The sequence below is a fragment of the Lepidochelys kempii genome, chromosome 6 (genome assembly GCF_965140265.1).
Source record: "Lepidochelys kempii isolate rLepKem1 chromosome 6, rLepKem1.hap2, whole genome shotgun sequence".
Taxonomy (NCBI): Eukaryota; Metazoa; Chordata; order Testudines; family Cheloniidae; genus Lepidochelys; species Lepidochelys kempii.
The window spans coordinates 83,047,630-83,066,578 of NC_133261.1; the positions used below are offsets into that span (position 1 = coordinate 83,047,630).

An 18,949-nucleotide genomic window follows, 5' to 3' on the forward strand; every position below is an offset into this window, starting at 1 on the left:
GGTTGGAAAAGCTGCATAGATTAATTTTTTAAAACCAGCTGGAAGTTCTCTAAAGAGAAGAATCAATAACATCATCAATAAAATGAACTTATGAACAATTTACAGCATATTTTTGGCCCTTGGATTTGAAAATTATGCTGTGTTCTTCCTTACTTGGGCATCATCTCCAGTTATCCTGACTGAACAGAGGTATACTACAGGAGTGGTTATGGTGAACTGAGGTATACATCTTGTCCAAGATTTTTAAAAAAGACCAGAAATTTTGGATGCCCACTCAATAGGGGTCTGACTATAGAAATTGTTGAGCATTGACTTCCTGAAAAATCAAGCCCCAATAAGTTGTCTCAAGTTGGGCACTCAAAATCACTAGCCATTTTTGAAAACCTTCACCTTCATTTTCACCCTCCCCGACTAGCAATGAACACTGAAAATTCTCATTTTTATAGTCAGTTTTCCTTAGTTTAACAACACTTTATTCAACATTTATTTAAAAATAAAAAATCTTTATTTTACTCTCAATATCTGTTTAATGAAGCACAGAATTAAAAAAAAGGTTTAACAGAGGAAATTGTTTAATAAAAACCTTGTGTGTACTTTATTTAAGTTATGAAGAGTTCAAGCTGACAACTTAAAATATTGCAACATGGATTAGGAAATGTAACACTTGACCACATTTTTTCTTCCCTTATCTCATGGAAAGTGACATTTTCAAAGTAATCAGCAACTAATCTAAAACCACCCTCTTTTCCTCCAGTGCCGTCTGTCAAGCCTACCCCTACATTCCTGCGCTTGACACAAAACTGACACCACATGCAGGGGAAAGTGGGCAGATTTTCAAGCTTTCATTTCTGGCAGGCAGTTGATGTAATGAATATCATGCTAACAGGAAGGGGTAGAATTTTTTCTTGGAGGGCCTTCCCAGTTCTTTCAGATATACATTTCTGCACAGGAAGATTACAGTAAACACATGTTCCTTCCCAGACTAAAATACAATTTTGTTTTTGTCTCCGATAGGTAAGTGCTCTCTTTTATTGCCTAGGGGTTTGGAAGTTTTTTGGCAGCCACTGACACCCCACAAAATGTATGCTACTGACAGCCCACACTGAGTGAAACATTTTATGGTCATAGCCTGCTGTCTGTTCTGCCAATATGGTACAGCTGTGCCTACCTACAGGTGCTAAATATCTTGGAGAACCCCTTTTGATGAAGATGAAATATGAACCACCAGTGGGTTTCCTCCCACACTTCATCTTCAATACATAAACAGAAATATTATAAAGCAAAAAACTATGCTAAGGCAATGGGAAAAAACTCCTCCTGAAAACTGCTTTACAAAACTCCTCCTTCCTTTAATTGTTAGTTTAAACATAAACAGTCATTAAGACAACATACCTCCATTAATGGCTACTTCACCAAGGCAGTTATTTGGCACTTTAGGTGAACAGCGCTTGTGACAATTGAACCTACAATCTGATTATTAAAAAAAAAAAAAAATTATTTTGTTGATTTCCTTTTTCACTGATACAATTACAGTTCTACACATAAAAGTTACCATCTCTGTCATTTGATTAATGTGAAGTTAACCTGAGGTGGCCAGAGAATGCTATGCTGGCCACATGCCAGCTGCCAATGCAACTCACAGGATACACACTCGAAGTTTTCCTGGGGTGTTTGGGCGGAGTGTTAGTTACGGCAATCTGGGTGGGGGCATGTTCAGAATGGAGGTGAAGTCCTAGCCTTATCCACGCGAAGACCCCAGGGCTTGGTTTAAAGACCTTTATTTGTCCTTCCAGGGAGCTAACTGCAGATCAGGCTGCAGTCTGATTAGTTGGTGCCACAGAATGGGGCACTATCTCCAATTCTGAAGACTGATACTGAGAATAAAAGAAATCTATCTAGGGTTTTAGAGAACAATATGACTATTCTTTACAATGGTACATCATTGTGTATGGTATTTCTAGGACATATTTAAGTGTTTGGTTGTTTCAGTAATTTTTCTCTCTGTTGTGATACTTTTAAACTTGGCTCAATTTGTCTTGTCTATTTTTTGCACATTTGTATATACAGTAGAACCTCAGAGTTATGAACTGACCGGTCAACCAACCATACCCCTCATTTTGAACAAGAAATACACAATCAGGCAGCAGCAGCAGAGAGAAAAAAAAAAGTAAATACAGTACAGTACTATGTTAAATGGTTTTACACTGGTTTAAGTCAGTTTACACCCACATCTTTAGTTAAACTGGTATAACTTTGACTTTAGACAAGGCCCTAGTCTAAGGTTTTGTCTATGCTGGCACTTTCATCATTAAAACTTTTGTCGCTGCGGGGTATGAAAAAAACCAGCCCTGAATGACAAGTTTTAATGACAAAAAGGGCCAGTGTGGACAGCGCTTCGTCGATGGGAGCCGTGCTCCTGGCAATGAAGCTACAGCCCCTCGTTGGGGGGTGGTTTTATTTTGTCGCGGGGAGAGCTCTCTCTCGGCAACAAAGAACAGCAACACTGCTTACCTTACAACAGCATGGCTGCAGCAGCATAGCTGTGCCATTGTAAGGTGCAGTGTAGACATAGCCTTAAACAGTTGCTTTCTAAGTATACTACTCAACATTACAAGGGGACTTAACTGTGTATAATTTAAACACAAAAAGGTTGTCTTCACTAAAGATAAAAGTGAAATGTTTGTTTTTCTAGCAGAGACAAGACCACTATATTAATATGTGCCAGCTCATCAAGTTGAACTACTAGCCTAGGCTTCAATTTGACCAGCTAACACGTACTAACATGCTACTTTCCTTGTCTACGTTAGAATTTTAAAACACATTAGTCAAAATATGTTAGCTAACATCTTATAAAATCCACATCCTTTTATCATAATCAAGACAAATCCTTAGGCCCTTAACTTTAAGCATGAGTCTTTGCAAGACTGAGGCCTTAAAGACACTTCAGATAGCTGTTGCTGTCACTAATCAATAAGGGATTATGATCATCACAACCAAAATATAAGCATGACTGTAACACTACATGGTAAATATTTTGAACTGTTATTATTGATGTTTCACATATTCAATTCTTATGCACCTGAATGGGTTCTTCCATTTGATTCTTGTAAATTGTTAACACACAAAAATATTAAAATAATTCAGTGAATCAAGTAAAGGATAGCCATATTGATGTTTTATACAAATTATAAATTACTGTACACTCAATTATTAATACATTCAGATTACAGCCTGAAAAGAATAGTATTATTAAAATTTCTGTGGTCTTCTCTTGTAATGTTGCAATTAGCACATTGTTGACCACACTTACCTTTACACTGCAAGCCCTGTCTAAAAAGCCCTTTGAGAAGCTTCTTACAGTACTGGCAAACTGTTGGGCGTGTGTAGGAGTGGATGACGAAAGTGTGAGGCACTTTAACCTTGGAAAGTAAAATCTTGTCTAGTTGAATAGGTCGTCCAATGTAGGACTGTGAATTTGACCTCTTCTCTCGCCCAGTGAATGATTCAGATGGTGTCTTTTGCTGTAAATACAGACAGAAGAAATATTTTATACATATCTAGGTTAGTCACTGATTTTTAAAGACTGCAAGGTTCAAGCCCACTTGCTCCAAAATTAAAAAGTCTTTAATCTTAAAATGTAATTATATATAGCTAAGGAAAAATCGAATATTACCCTAAAATTCATACCTAAAGAAATCCATGACTTTGGGAAAACATCTGGATTTAAAGTAAATTATGCTAAATCTTAAATGCCAGCTATAATTTTGCCAGACTCTGAGAAGTTGTTCCTACAGAAAACATTTAGGTACAAACAGGAAATGAATTGTATACGATACCTGGGAATTAAGATCTCAAACACCCTAGAAGAGCTCAATGATTTCAATGTCAAATCACTACAGCAAATGTAAAAAGATCTGGAGTGCTAAGGGAAGTATGCAATTTCGTGGCTGGGAAGAACAGCCACAGTCAAAATGAACATTTTGCCAAGGATTTCTCTCTTGTTTCAAAATCTTCCTGTAATCACCCCAGATAAAATTCCAGCAGGAATATAGAGGATGATGTTAGAATGTATATGGAATAAGAAAAGACCAAGAATGAGTGCAACTATTTGCAGAGGCACATTAAACAGGGTGAGCTAGCTGTTCCAAATATTCTGTGATACTACGAAGCCAGCCAGCTCAAAGCAGTAAGAGAGTGTGTGTGTGTGTGTAACTGCAGCAGTGTAAATTTCATTATGCTACCGGGGATTAATAACGAAAATCACACCCTCCAGAAATATATACACATCCTTTAAAAAAGGCTACTCTGTGGGTTTGGGATAGAACTAGAAATAAAAGAAGTTATTTTCTTTCACCAATGACACCCATTGCACACAATCCAGATCTTAACTCATATCACAACTGTCAAGGTTCCTCCCCCACTCTGAACTCTAGGGTACAGATGTGGGGACCTGCATGAAAAACCTCCTAAGCTTATCTTTACCAGCTTAGGTCAAAACTTCCCCAAGGTACAAAATATTACCCCCGTTATCCTTGGAATGGCCGCTACCACCACCAAACTAATACTGGTTACTGGGGAAGAGCTGTTTGGACGCGTCCTTCCCCCCAAAATACTTCCCAAAACCTTGCACCCACTTCCTGGACAAGGTTTGGTAAAAAGCCTCACCAATTTGCCTAGGTGACTACAGACCCAGACCCTTGGATCTTAAAAACAATGAACAATCCTCCCAACACTTGCACCCCCCCCTTTCCTGGGAAATGTTGGATAAAAAGCCTCACCAATTTGCATAGGTGACCACAAACCCAAACCCTTGGATCTGAGAACAATGAAAAAGCATTCAGTGTTTTACAAGAAGACTTTTAATAAAAAATAGAAGTAAATAGAAATAAAGAAATCCCCCCTGTAAAATCAGGATGGTATATATCTTACAGGGTAATTAGATTCAAAAACATAGAGAACCCCTCTAGGCAAAACCTTAAGTTACAAAAAAGATACACAGACAGAAATAGTTATTCTATTCAGCACAATTCTTTTCTCAGCCATTTAAAGAAATCATAATCTAACACATACCTAGCTAGATTACTTACTAAAAGTTCTAAGACTCCATTCCTGTTCTGTCCCCGGCCAAGACGACTACAGACAGACACACAAACCCTTTGTTTCTCTCCCTCCTCCCAGCTTTTGAAAGTATCTTGTCTCCTCATTGGTCATTTTGGTCAGGTGCCAGCGAGGTTACCTTTAGCTTCTTAACCCTTTACAGGTGAGAGGAGCTTTCCCCTGGCCAGGAGGGATTTCAAAGGGGTTTACCCTTCCCTTTATATTTATGACACGCCCCCCAAATCTCAGCTAGGGTGAAACACTGGCTGGGATTTCTTCCTGGAGCTCTAGGAAAACAGAGTTAATAAGACACATGCATCTCTAAATATACTACCAAGTACATAAAGACTAACAATATTTTCCACATCTCAAGGACGATTTTAACCAGTTGATTCTGGGAAACTTTCACGGGAGAGTGCATCAGCCACTTTGTTAGAAGCTCCTGAGATGTGTTGGATGTCGAAATCAAAATCTTGGAGAGCTAAACTCCACCGAAGAAGTTTTCTGTTAGTTTCTTTGACGGTGTGAAGCCACTTTAGTGCAGCATGGTCGGTTTGCAGGTGGAAACGCCGTCCCCAAACATATGGGCGTAGCTTTTCCAGAGCGTAGACAATGGCATAACATTCTTTTTCAGTGACTGACCAGTTGCTTTCCCTCTCAGACAGTTTTTTTGCTGAGAAACACTACAGGGTGGAATTCTTGATCAGGTCCTTTCTGCATTAAAACTGCTCCCACACCACGCTCGGATGCATCTGTGGTTACTAGGAATGGTTTGTCAAAGTCTGGGGCCCTTAGTACAGGGTCAGACATGAGTGTCGCTTTAAGCTTGTTAAAGGCCTTCTGACACTTTCCGGTCCACTGAACAGCATTTGGCTGTTTCTTTTTGGTTAGGTCTGTCAGTGGGGCAGCGATTTGGCTGTAGTGCGGTACAAATCGTCTGTAATAACCGGCCAAGCCTAAGAAGGATTGAACCTGTTTCTTTGACTTTGGGACAGGCCACTTTTGGATAGCATCCACTTTGGCCTGTAGGGGGCTGATAGTTCCTTGACCCACCTGGTGTCCAAGGTAAGTCACTCTGTTTAGGCCTATTTGACACTTCTTAGCCTTAACAGTTAGTCCTGCCTCCCTTATGCGCTCAAGGACTTTTTGTAGATGTTCCAGGTGGTCTGCCCAGGAATCCGAAAATATGGCCACATCGTCAAGGTAGGCGACTGCATATTCTCCTAATCCCGCTAGGAGACCATCTACAAGTCTTTGGAAAGTGGCGGGTGCATTTCGCAGCCCGAAAGGGAGTACATTAAATTCATACAGCCCGAGATGTGTGATGAAGGCTGACCTTTCCTTGGCAGATTCATCTAGCGGTACCTGCCAGTACCCCTTGGTGAAGTCCAAGGTAGAGATGAACTGGGCCCTTCCCAGTTTCTCTAATAGTTCATCTGTGCGTGGCATGGGATAGTTGTCTGGGCGAGTTACAGCATTTAGCTTACGGTAGTCCACGCAAAAACGTATTTCCCCATCTGGTTTGGGAACTAGAACCACTGGAGATGCCCATGCACTTTCAGAGGGGCGGATTACACCCATCTGTAACATATCCTGGATCTCCCGTTCTATAGCAGTTTTAGCTTGAGGAGACACCCGGTAAGGTTGGACCCTAATTGGGTGAGCATTACCTGTGTCAATGGAGTGGTATGCCCGTTCAGTCAGTCCTGGGGTGGCTGAGAACGTTGGCGCGTAGCTAGTGCACAGCTCCTGGATCTGCTGTCGCTGCATACGCCCAAGGGTCATGGAGAGGTTCACCTCTTCCACACCACCAGCACATTTCCCTTCGTAGTAGACACCTTCAGGCCACTCAGCGTCGTCTCCTCCCTGGGCTGTAAACTGACAAACCTTTAATTCTCTGGAATAAAAGGGCTTTAGAGAATTAATATGATACACCTTAGGCTTTCGGTTGGAGGTGGGGAATGCTATGAGATAATTAACAGCTCCCAGGCGCTCCTGGACCACGAATGGCCCTTCCCACGATGCTTCCATTTTATGGGCCTGGAGCGCCTTTAAGACCATGACCTGGTCTCCTACTTTGAAGGAACGCTCTCTGGCATGTTTATCATACCAGGCTTTTTGCTCTTTTTGAGCATCCTGTAAGTTTTCTCTAGCAAGGGCTAAAGAGGTTCGGAGGGTGGTTTGTAGGTTGGTTACAAAGTCCAGAATGTTAGTTCCTGGAGAAGGTGTAAATCCCTCCCATTGCTGCTTCACCAACTGCAATGGCCCCTTAACCTCACGGCCATATACAAGTTCAAATGGGGAAAACCCTAAACTGGGATGTGGTACAGCTCTGTAGGCAAAGAGCAACTGCTGCAATACTAGGTCCCAATCATTGGAGTGCTCATTTACGAATTTACGTATCATGGCCCCCAAAGTTCCATTAAACTTCTCCACCATGCCATTTGTTTGATGATGGTAAGGAGTGGCAACCAAGTGATTTACCCCATGAGCTTCCCAAAGGTTTTTCATAGTTCCTGCCAGGAAATTAGTCCCTGCATCTGTGAGGATGTCGGAGGGCCAACCTACCCTGGCAAAAATGTCTGCTAGTGCCTGGCACACACTTTAGCCCTGGTGTTGCTTAGAGCTACTGCTTCCGGCCATCGGGTGGCAAAATCCATGAAAGTCAGTATGTACTGCTTTCCTCTGGGTGTCTTTTTCGGAAAAGGACCCAGAATATCCACAGCTACTCGCTGAAATGGAACTTCAATGATGGGGAGTGGCTGGAGAGGAGCTTTGACCTGGTCTTGGGGTTTTCCCACTCTTTGGCACACCTCACAAGACTGGATATAGGTAGAAACATCCTTGCCCATTCCCTCCCAGTGGAATGACCCCCCCAAACGGTCTTTGGTCCTGTTCACCCCAGCATGGCCACTAGGGTGATCATGGGCTAAGCTCAAGAGCTTGGCCCGGTATTTAGTTGGAACTACCAACTGTCTCTGAGGATGCCAGTCTTCCTGGTGTCCCCCAGAAAGAGTTTCCTTGTATAAAAGTCCTCTTTCTACAACAAACCTGGATCGATTAGAAGAGCTGAGAGGCGGTGGGTTGCTCCGTGCCGCCGTCCAAGCTCTCTGGAGGCTTTCATCTGCTTCCTGTTCGGTCTGGAACTGTTCCCTTGATGCTGGAGACATCAGTTCCTCATGGGATTGTGGACCTAGGCTTGGTCCCTCTGGAAGCGATATAGGGGATGGAGCTGTTTCTGTTGACTGTGAACCGCTCTCCGCTGGTGCACTATGTTGGGATTCAGGCTCCGGCTGAGCCTCTTGTGTAGGGTTATCGGCTGCTGCCAGTTCAGGTTCGGTGGGGCCCTCTGGTGTTGAGGTTGCAAGTACTGGATTCAGTGCTGACACGGTTGTTCGGCTGGTTCCGGTTCTGGGACTGGTTCCGTCTGGGTCTCTGGGACTGGATCCACTACTGCTGTTGCAGACATTGGCCTGGGGTCCAGGTCCATCACCTCTGACTGGGTCCTGATAGAAGTTTCCGGAACAGAGCTAGGCCTCACGGCTTGTTTAGCCTGGTTGCGGGTGACCATTCCCACCCTCTTGGCCTGCTTCACATGATTGGCCAAGTCTTCCCCCAACAGCATGGGGATGGGATAATCATCATAGACTGCAAAAGTCCACATTCCTGACCAGCCCTTGTACTGGACAGGCAACTTGGCTGTAGGCAAATTGAAAGAGTTGGACTTGAAGGGTTGAATCGTCACTTGGATCTCTGGGTTGATTAAATTGGGGTCCACTAAGGAAGCATGGATAGCTGACACTTGTGCTCCGGTGTCCCTCCACGCGGTGACCTTCTTCCCACCCACACTCACAGTTTCCCTCCGCTCCAAGGGTATCTGGGAGGTATCTGGGCCTGTGGACCTCTGGTGTGATTCCGGTGCAATGAACTGTAATCTGTTGGGGTTCTTGGGGCAGTTGGCCTTTACATGCCCCAGCTCGTTACACTTAAAACATCGTCCAGCTGACGGGTCACTGGGGCGAGGAGGGTTGCTGGAGAACGGGGTGGTGGGACGATAAGGGGTCTGGAGGGTTCTTTGGGAGGTAGGTGGGGCTTTGGGCGGCCCCCGGTAATAGGGTGTGGTCTGGGGTGGTCCCTTCTGGTCTCCGCTCCAACTGCGACCAGTTTTCTTCTTCTCTGCCACCTCCACCCATCTGGCTCCAATCTCTCCTGCCTCAATTACAGTTTTGGGTTTCCCATCTAGGATGTATCTTTCTATTTCCTCAGGAACACCCTCTAAGAATTGTTCCATTTGCATTAGGAAGGGCAAATTTACTGGAGATTCAACACTTGCTCCTGATATCCAGGCATCCCAATGTTTTACAATGTGGTAGGCATGTCGGGTAAATGACATGTCTGGTTTCCACCTTAGGGCTCTGAACCTCCGACGAGACTGCTCAGGTGTTATCCCCATTCTGACTCTCGCCTTGGATTTAAACAGTTCATACTTGTTCATGTGTTCTTTAGGCATTTCAGCTGCCACCTCAGCTAAGGGTCCACTGAGCTGCGGCCTCAGCTCTACCATGTATTGGTCAGTAGAGATGTTGTACCCAAGGCAGGCCCTTTCGAAGTTTTCTAAGAAGGCCTCAGTATCATCACCTGCCTTGTAGGTGGGGAACTTTCTGGGATGGGAAGTGGTACCTGGAGAAGGATTGCTAGGGTTTGTTGGTATATTCTGCTGGGCCTTTATCCTCTCCATCTCCTCCACATGCTTCCTCTCTTTTTCCTTCTCCTCCTCCACATGCTTCCTTGCCTCCATTTCCCTCTTGTGGGCAGCCTCTTGGTGTTGTTCTGCCTCCCTTTCTTGTTCCTTCTTCAGCTGCATGAGTTCTATCTGTCTTTCATGTTCCCTTTGTTTTTCCTCAGCCTGAAATTTGGCTAATTCCAGCTGTAGTCGAGCTGAGGATTTGGCCATTCTAACCTCTCTGTTTTTAACTAACTTTACACCCGAGGTTTAGAAATAAACAAACAAAACTTGGCTGTAAAATTTTGCTGTGCTGGAATAGAATACCTATTCTCTGATAGTGATTGTCAGCCTACAGAAAAAGACAATTCCCTTGTCTCTGCTCTGGGCCCAAATTAAAGCAAAAACCCTCCAACTACTTGGAAACCTGCTTACCCAGCCCAAAGAAGAAAAAAAATTTCTTTTCAAACCTGTGCTCCTTGTAAAACAAACAAACAAAAAAATCAAAATCCTAAAAAAAACCCTGCCACTTTTGTCTCCAGGCAAATGGGTAGAGCACACACCCCCTATTTACTTTTAGGAAGAAAAGAAAAAAAAAAAAACCTCTGGGTTGGAAGACTGTGAATTTCCCTGCAGGAGTTAAGTACCCTGCCTCCAGGCAAAGAAAACCTGCAATTCACAAGATAATCCCCTTTTGTCTCTGCTTGGCCACAAAGCAGAGAGAAACCAAGCTGCTTTCAGTTTCAAAGCTGCCTTCTGGACTTCCTAAAAATTCCTTTTTAAAATCTGTATTTCTAGTTCAAAAAATCTCAACTGGATCTCAAAATGATTTCAGGTTAATCCCACCACTGTGCCACCATGTCAAGGTTCCTCCCCCACTCTGAACTCTAGGGTACAGATGTGGGGACCTGCATGAAAAACCTCCTAAGCTTATCTTTACCAGCTTAGGTCAAAACTTCCCCAAGGTACAAAATATTACCCCCGTTATCCTTGGAATGGCCGCTACCACCACCAAACTAATACTGGTTACTGGGGAAGAGCTGTTTGGACGCGTCCTTCCCCCCAAAATACTTCCCAAAACCTTGCACCCACTTCCTGGACAAGGTTTGGTAAAAAGCCTCACCAATTTGCCTAGGTGACTACAGACCCAGACCCTTGGATCTTAAGAACAATGAACAATCCTCCCAACACTTGCACCCCCCCCTTTCCTGGGAAATGTTGGATAAAAAGCCTCACCAATTTGCATAGGTGACCACAAACCCAAACCCTTGGATCTGAGAACAATGAAAAAGCATTCAGTGTTTTACAAGAAGACTTTTAATAAAAAATAGAAGTAAATAGAAATAAAGAAATCCCCCCTGTAAAATCAGGATGGTATATATCTTACAGGGTAATTAGATTCAAAAACATAGAGAACCCCTCTAGGCAAAACCTTAAGTTACAAAAAAGATACACAGACAGAAATAGTTATTCTATTCAGCACAATTCTTTTCTCAGCCATTTAAAGAAATCATAATCTAACACATACCTAGCTAGATTACTTACTAAAAATTCTAAGACTCCATTCCTGTTCTGTCCCCGGCCAAGACGACTACAGACAGACACACAAACCCTTTGTTTCTCTCCCTCCTCCCAGCTTTTGAAAGTATCTTGTCTCCTCATTGGTCATTTTGGTCAGGTGCCAGCGAGGTTACCTTTAGCTTCTTAACCCTTTACAGGTGAGAGGAGCTTTCCCCTGGCCAGGAGGGATTTCAAAGGGGTTTACCCTTCCCTTTATATTTATGACAACAACTCAGAAAGTTTTGAAGACCAGGAAAGGCATGGAACACATATTGCTGTCCAGCTATTCAGCAAAGAAACTTTAAAAATTTATTTAGAGAACAAAAACTTTAACTAGTCCACTCTCCCTTGGTATCAGTACTTTCAAGTTAGGCATTATGGGTCTCAAATTTCTAGAAAAGCTGTTTTCTACAGAAAAATAAACTCTAATAGAAGCAATGGTGTCTGACCAATTAGGAAAACATCAAAATAACACCTAATTTTTTTCAATCTTTGCCAACAACTTTCCTAGCAGTCTGGGGAAAAGACATGATTAGACAAATTACCCCAGAGAACGAGGGTTTGATTTGGAAAAGAGGAACAGCAACCTCAGTGTGTAGCACAATAAAAGACAATTTCTTTAAGATACTGTTTCAATGGTATCTCCCACCAGTCATGTTTTCATATATATATAAGAGAATATATGCATATATGGTGGACATGCTCAGTCATTAAAGAGTACTGGGGTGTAATCTGTAACCAAACATCACAAATTATTGGCTATTTATTACTAGGGCTGTCAATTAATCGCAGTTAAGTCATGCGACTAACTCAAAAAAAATTAATTGCGATTAATCACAGTTTTAATCACACTGTTTAACAATAGAATCCCAATTGAAATTTATTAAATATTTTTCTATGTTTTTCTACATTTTCAAATATATTGACTTCAATTACAACACAGAATACAAAGTGTACAGTGCTCACTTTATATTATTTTTATTACAAATATTTGTACTGTAAAAATAAAAAATACTATTTCTTTTATCAATTCACCTCACACAAATACTGTAGCGCACTCTCTATTGTGAAAGTGCAACTTACAAATGTAGATTTTTTTGTTATATAACTGCACTCAAAAACAAAATTTCAAACTTCAGAGCCTACAAGTGTATTCAGTCCTACTTCTTGGTCAGCCAACTGCTAAGACAAACAAGTTTGTTGACATTTACTGGAGATTATATTGCCCTTCTCTTATTTACAATGTCACCTGAAAGTGAGGACAAGTGTTCATTGGCATGGCACTTTTGTAGCCAGCCTTGCAAGTTATTTACGTGCCAGATATGCTAAACATTCATATACCCCTTTATGCTTCAGCCACCATTCCAGAGGACACGCTTCCATGCTGATGTCACTCGTTAAAAAAAATGCATTAATTAAATTTTTGACTGAACTCCTTGGGGGAGAATTGTATGCCTTTTGCTCTGTTTTACTTGCATTCTGCCATATATTTCATGTTATAACAATCTTGGATGATGACCCAGCACATGTTGTTCATTTTAAGAACAATTTCACTGTAGATTTGACAAAACACAAAGAAGGTACCAATGTGAGGTTTCTAAGAATATATACAGCACTTGACTCAAGGTTTAAGAATCTGAAGTGCCTTCCAAAATCTGAGAGGGATGACATGTGGAGCATGCATTCACATGTCTTAAAAGAGCAACACTCTGATGTGGAAACTACAGAACCCGAACCACCAAAAAAACAAACAAACAAACAAAAAAACACCCCACAATCTTCTGCTGGTGGCATTGGACTCAAATAATGAAAATGAACATGCATTGGTCTGCACTGTTTTGAATCATTATCAAGCAGAACCCATCATCAGCATAGATGCATGTCCTCTGGAATGGTGGTTGAAACATGAAGGGACATATGAATCTTTAGCACATCTGCCACGTAAATATCTTGCAACACCGGCTACGACAGTGCCATGCAAATGCCTGTTCTCACTTTCAGGTGACACTGTAAACAAGAAGTGGGCAGCCTTATCTCCTGCAAATGTAAACAAACTTGTTTGTCTGAGCGATTGGCTGAACAAGAAGTAGAACTGAGTGGACTTGTAGGCGCTAAAGTTTTGCATTGTTTTATTTTTGAATGCAGGTTTTTTTTGCGTAATTCTACATTTGTAAGTTCAACTTTCATGATAAAGAGATTGTAATGGGGGACTTGAAATATACTATTTCTTTTGTTTTTTTTTACAGTGCAAGTATTTGTAATAAAAATAAATATAAAGTGAGCACTACACATTTTCTATTCTGTGTTGTAATTCAAATCAATATATTTGAAAATGTAGAAAACATCTAAAAATATTTAATAAATTTCAATTGGGATTCTATTGTTAAAATAAAAAGGTGGCTTTAAAATAAATAAAATAGGTTAGTAAAACGTATAGTAACCATGCTGCCCTACCCATATCTGAGCCCACTTTCCATAAATTAGAATGGTATTGAACACGATCTTTCCCAAAGCTTGGAGCATATATTTCATGATAAGAGTTGGTTAAAAATTTGGTCAAAGCCCAATTTTTCAGTTACAAATGGCTTTTTGGCCAAAAGGAAACCAGTTTACGAAAAATGTACATTAAATGTTTCCGCAAAAACATTTTGGCTCTTTAGCAAGAAGTCATAATTAAAAAAAAATTCAGTAACATTTTCAGTGTTCAATAACTTTTTTTGAAACCACAACTGCTTTGAAAACCTGTTTTAGTGAAAAACTGCAAAGAAAAAAAATGCAGAAAATGAAAAAGAAAAAACAAGATTTTAAATCTATTTTTTTAGATTTTTTCCATCAAAAACTAATTGCCATTTTTCAATTAGCTCTATTTATCAACCTTCATATTATCAAACCAGCCACTCTCAAATGATTCCTGAGGGGCTAGAATGGCAGCCCATAGAAAAATCTGAACAAAAAGATGTAGCCTATATTCTCACTAAATGTATTTAAATGTTTATATGGTAGGATCACATTTCACAGCAAAAGGTCTGACATGGAGAATTGCCCAACCACTGCTTACATTAACTTCTTCCTATGACAGGACAGACAGCTGAAGCATATCTACAGTTACCAGTTAGAGCAGAGCAGTAGAAGTTGGGTCTAACTAATTAGGGCTAGGGTCATTTAAGGCTTAGCAGATAGTAACAAGCACTTTGATGACACCTGGAAATGAATGGCAGGTAATAGAGTACAGACCAAAGGTGCCATGCCCTAGCAAGCTGCCCTACCTAAAAGACAGGCAGTTGTACATTGTACTAACTGAAGCCTCAAAATGGCCTTCAAAGTTACCTTCAGATTTAGGTTGTTGTAATTGTCTATCCTCAAAATAACAATAATAATATAGTCTACTATAGCAATGTCTGTATCTGAGAGGACTATATGCAATCTCCTGGCCAGCAAAAGATGAAAGAACTTTCTGCATCTTGCTATCTGAGAATCCAGGTGCACAGAGGAGTCTGCAACACCTTGAGCTAGAAAGCTCCAATAGGAGGGGGGCAGCTGAGCAGTTGTCCGTTTTGCCAATGTTTTCCCTACTGTGTGTCTTCAATACAGATCTCCCTGCCAAAAAGCATCACATCCCTCCAAAAGCTAGCTAGCTTCCTGTAGGAAGGTGGTGTGGTTCCCCGGTGCCCTGGAGGGGAACAAGCTCCACTGGACACCACAGTGGGCAGAGCCAGAGCACTCCAAGCCTGCCCCCAAGAGGGTCAGAGGCTGGACAGGAAGTATAAGAGCCCAACCTCAGTGCTCACTCAGGAGGCAGCTGCCAGAGAGGCCAGATGCCTCTGGCCCAGCTCCCGCTGGGGAGACTACAACAACCAGTGGCGGACCTAAGGACTGGGACCTAGAGATTGGCCCGATCGGCCAGTACTCAACACAGGTCAGTGTGTGGGAGAGTCACGGAGCCTAGCCCGTGCCAGCTACCCAGAAGGGTTGCCAAGCCTACCCTGTGCCAGCCCCCCTGAGGATCCCTAGCAGCCAAAGGCCCGCTGCTGTGTCAGTGGGGATCGTGGCCGCAACACACTGACATGGGTTCCGGCTGTGCTGCAGCCAGACTTGGGTCAGCTGCCCCCGGGCTACTTCCCAACTCCCCCTCTGGAGGTACCTGAGTCAAGGTGAAGCCTGGGTGAGCTATTTACCTGTGTTTGCTCAGCCCCGGCCTGAGCTCTGACTCTTTGCTGCCCCGCCCTGACCCAGGGTCTGGGCTTATTAATTGCTAATTGTTCCCTGTGTTTGCTCAGCCTCCTGTTGGATGGCTTGAGCCAGGACTCCTGTGGCCCAACCAATTCCCCAAGGGGCCGTGCAAGGACTAAAGGAGGCGGTGTGGTTCCCAGCCGTTCCGGAGAGGGATGAAGCCCGACAAACCCTCTCTACACTTCCATGCTGTGAGCAGCATTCATCTCTTTGCACTGTTGAGAAATCTGCTTGTTTCCCAGTTTAGAGCTGCTGATTGCTAGATCCATCCCTTTAGCAGGCCATGATCCCCAAATTCATCTGGAACCTCAACTGTACCTTGTTTGTGCAATGCACTCTTGTCAGATCAGGGAAATGTATACAATATATGCACTGTTCCCCTTCTTTCCTAATTTATGACTCAGCTACACATGACCACTATACACTTGCTCCAATTCATGGCGTATAGCAGAGAGAGACATTTGATCCTTCCAGTACAGACAGAAATCATCGAGTTCTATCCTATGGGACTGCAAAGTTTTACAGTGCAGTTACAGTACACGCTCTGCTATTAACCCTTTCATAGAATATCAGGGTTGGAAGGGACCTCAGGAGGTCATCTAGTCCAACCCCCTGCTCAAAGCAGGACCAATCCCCAATTAAATCATCCCAGCCAGGGCTTTGTCAAGCCTGACCTTAAAAACTTCTAAGGAAGGAGATTCTACCACCTCCCTAGGTAACGCATTCCCGTGTTTCACCACCCTCCTAGTGAAAAAGCTTTTCCTAATATCCAACCTAAACCTCCCCCACTGCAACTTGAGACCATTACTCCTTGTCCTGTCCTCTTCTACCACTGAGAATAGTCTAGAACCATCCTCTCTGGAACCACCTCTCAGGTAGTTGAAAGCAGCTATCAAATCCCCGCTCATTCTTCTCTTCTGCAGACTAAACAATCCCAGTTCCCTCAGCCTCTCCTCATAAGTCATGTGATCCAGACCCCTAATCATTTTTGTTGCCCTTCGCTGGACTCTCTCCAATTTATCCACATCCTTCTTGTAGTGTGGGGCCCAAAACTGGACACAGTACTCCAGATGAGGCCTCACCAATGTCAAATAGAGGGGAACGATCACGTCCCTCGATCTGCTCGCTATGCCCCTACTTATACATCCCAAAATGCCATTGGCTTTCTTAGCAACAAGGGCACACTGCTGACTCATATCCAGCTTCTCGTCCACTGTCATCCCTAGGTCCTTTTCCGCAGAACTGCTGCCTAGCATTCGGTCCCTAGTCTGTAGCTGTGCATTGGGTTCTTCCGTCCTAAGTGCAGGACCCTGCACTTATCCTTATTGAACCTCATCAGATTTCTTTTGGCCCAATCCTCCAATTTGTCTAGGTCCCTCTGTATCCTATTCCTGCCCTCCAGCGTATCTACCACTCCTCCCAGTTTAGTATCATCCGCAAATATGCTGAGAGTGCAATCCACACCATTCTCCAGATCATTTATGAAGATATTGAACAAAACCGGCCCCAGGACTGACCCCTGGGGCACTCCACTTGACACCGGTTGCCAACTAGACATGGAGCCATTGATCACTGCCCGTTGAGCCCGACAATCTAGCCAAGTTTCTACCCACCTTATAGTGCATTTATCCAGCCCATACTTCTTTAACTTGCTGACAAGAATACTGTGGGAGACCATGTCAAAAGCTTTGCTAAAGTCAAGAAACAATACATCCACTGCTTTCCCTTCATCCACAGAACCAGTAATCTCATCATAGAAGGTGATTAGATTAGTCAGGCATGACCTTCCCTTGGTGAATCCATGCTGTCTGTTCCTGATCACTTTCCTCTCATGTAAGTGCTTCAGGATTGATTCTTTGAGGACCTGCTCCATGATTTTTCCGGGGACTGAGGTGAGGCTGACTGGCCTGTAGTTCCCAGGATCCTCCTTCTTCCCTTTTTTAAAGATTGGCACTACATTAGCCTTTTTCCAGTCATCCGGGACTTCCCCCGTTCGCCACGAGTTTTCAAAGATAATGGCCAAAGGCTCTGCAATCACAGCCGCCAATTCCTTCAGCACTCTCGGATGCAATTCGTCCGGCCCCATGGACTTGTGCAAGTCCAGCTTTTCTAAATAGTCCCTAACTACCTCTTTCTCCACAGAGGGCTGGCCATCTATTCCCCATGTTGTGATGCCCAGGGCAGCAGTCTGGGAGCTGACCTTGTTTGTGAAGACAGAGGCAAAAAAAGCATTGAGTACATTAGCTTTTTCCACATCCTCTGTCACTAGGTTGCCTCCCTCATTCAGTAAGGGGCCCACACTTTCCTTGGCTTTCTTCTTGTTGCCAACATACCTGAAGAAACCCTTCTTGTTACTCTTGACATCTCTCGCTAGCTGCAGCTCCAGGTGTGATTTGGCCCTCCTGATTTCATTCCTACATGCCCGAGCAATATTTTTATACTCTTCCCTGGTCATATGTCCAACCTTCCACTTCTTGTAAGCTTCTTTTTTATGTTTAAGATCCGCTAGGATTTCACCGTTAAGCCAAGCTGGTCGCCTGCCATATTTACTATTCTTTCGACATATCGGGATGGTTTGTCCCTGTAACCTCAACAGGGATTCCTTGAAATACAGCCAGCTCTCCTGGACTCCTTTCCCCTTCACGTTAGTCCCCCAGGGGATCCTACCCATCCGTTCCCTGAGGGAGTCGAAGTCTGCTTTCCTGAAGTCCAGGGTCCGTATCCTGCTGCTTACCTTTCTTCCCTGTGTCAGGATCCTGAACTCAACCATCTCATGGTCACTGCCTCCCAGATTCCCATCCACTTTTGCTTCCCCTACTAATTCTTCCCGGTTTCCTTTCCTTCCTTAGCTTTAGGAATGCACGCAAGGAAGCAGCTCTACATATAACAAACAGGTGACAGTTTAGAGTTATATTTATTTATTCTTTTCAGTCAATAGTGTGACTCACTTAACATTTCCCAGAAAGTTTCAAGTTACAAAAAAATATGGAGAGAACATACAAGCTGTAATTTTAGAGACCAGAGGTCAGAACTGTGACACTGGCAGACCAGATGCCAGCTCCAGCAAAGGCCCTTAGGTCCCAACTGACACCGATAGATACATAGCTGGACATTCCCTGGCTGGCTCACCTGTGTGTTCGTATTGTTAAAATAGGTACTAGAGTTCAAAAAATATGTTTAGTGTTTAGCCTTCATGAAGTGCTTGTAAATTGCTGCATGCATTAATCTCACTTATAGTATTTGTACCCTATGTTACAAGGTACTATTGAAGTGTTTTGTTCTGTAATTGTAAATCAGACAGAGAAACATTAACAGGTGTGAAATACTAGTCTCCAATAG

The 18,949-nt window shown here is 43.0% G+C and overlaps 1 protein-coding gene across 7 annotated transcripts in view; it reads right to left on the reverse strand.

Annotated features, from left to right (window-relative positions):
- The window catches only part of PRKD1 (protein kinase D1), a 301,945-nt gene that overhangs the window by 40,782 nt on the left and 242,214 nt on the right, over positions 1–18,949 (reverse strand). For 6 of the 7 annotated variants that reach the window (XR_012159485.1, XM_073348910.1, XM_073348909.1 and 3 more), the window contains 2 exons: positions 3,311–3,521; positions 1,393–1,470 (listed from right to left, as the gene is read on the reverse strand). Coding sequence is in view for 6 of the 7 variants with exons in the window: in XM_073348910.1 (XP_073205011.1) it covers positions 1,393–1,470; positions 3,311–3,521 (289 nt within the window). In the remaining variant the exon portion in view is untranslated. The remainder of the gene's footprint in view (positions 1–1,392; positions 1,471–3,310; positions 3,522–18,949) is intronic. The other variant, XM_073348911.1, reaches the window with a different exon arrangement.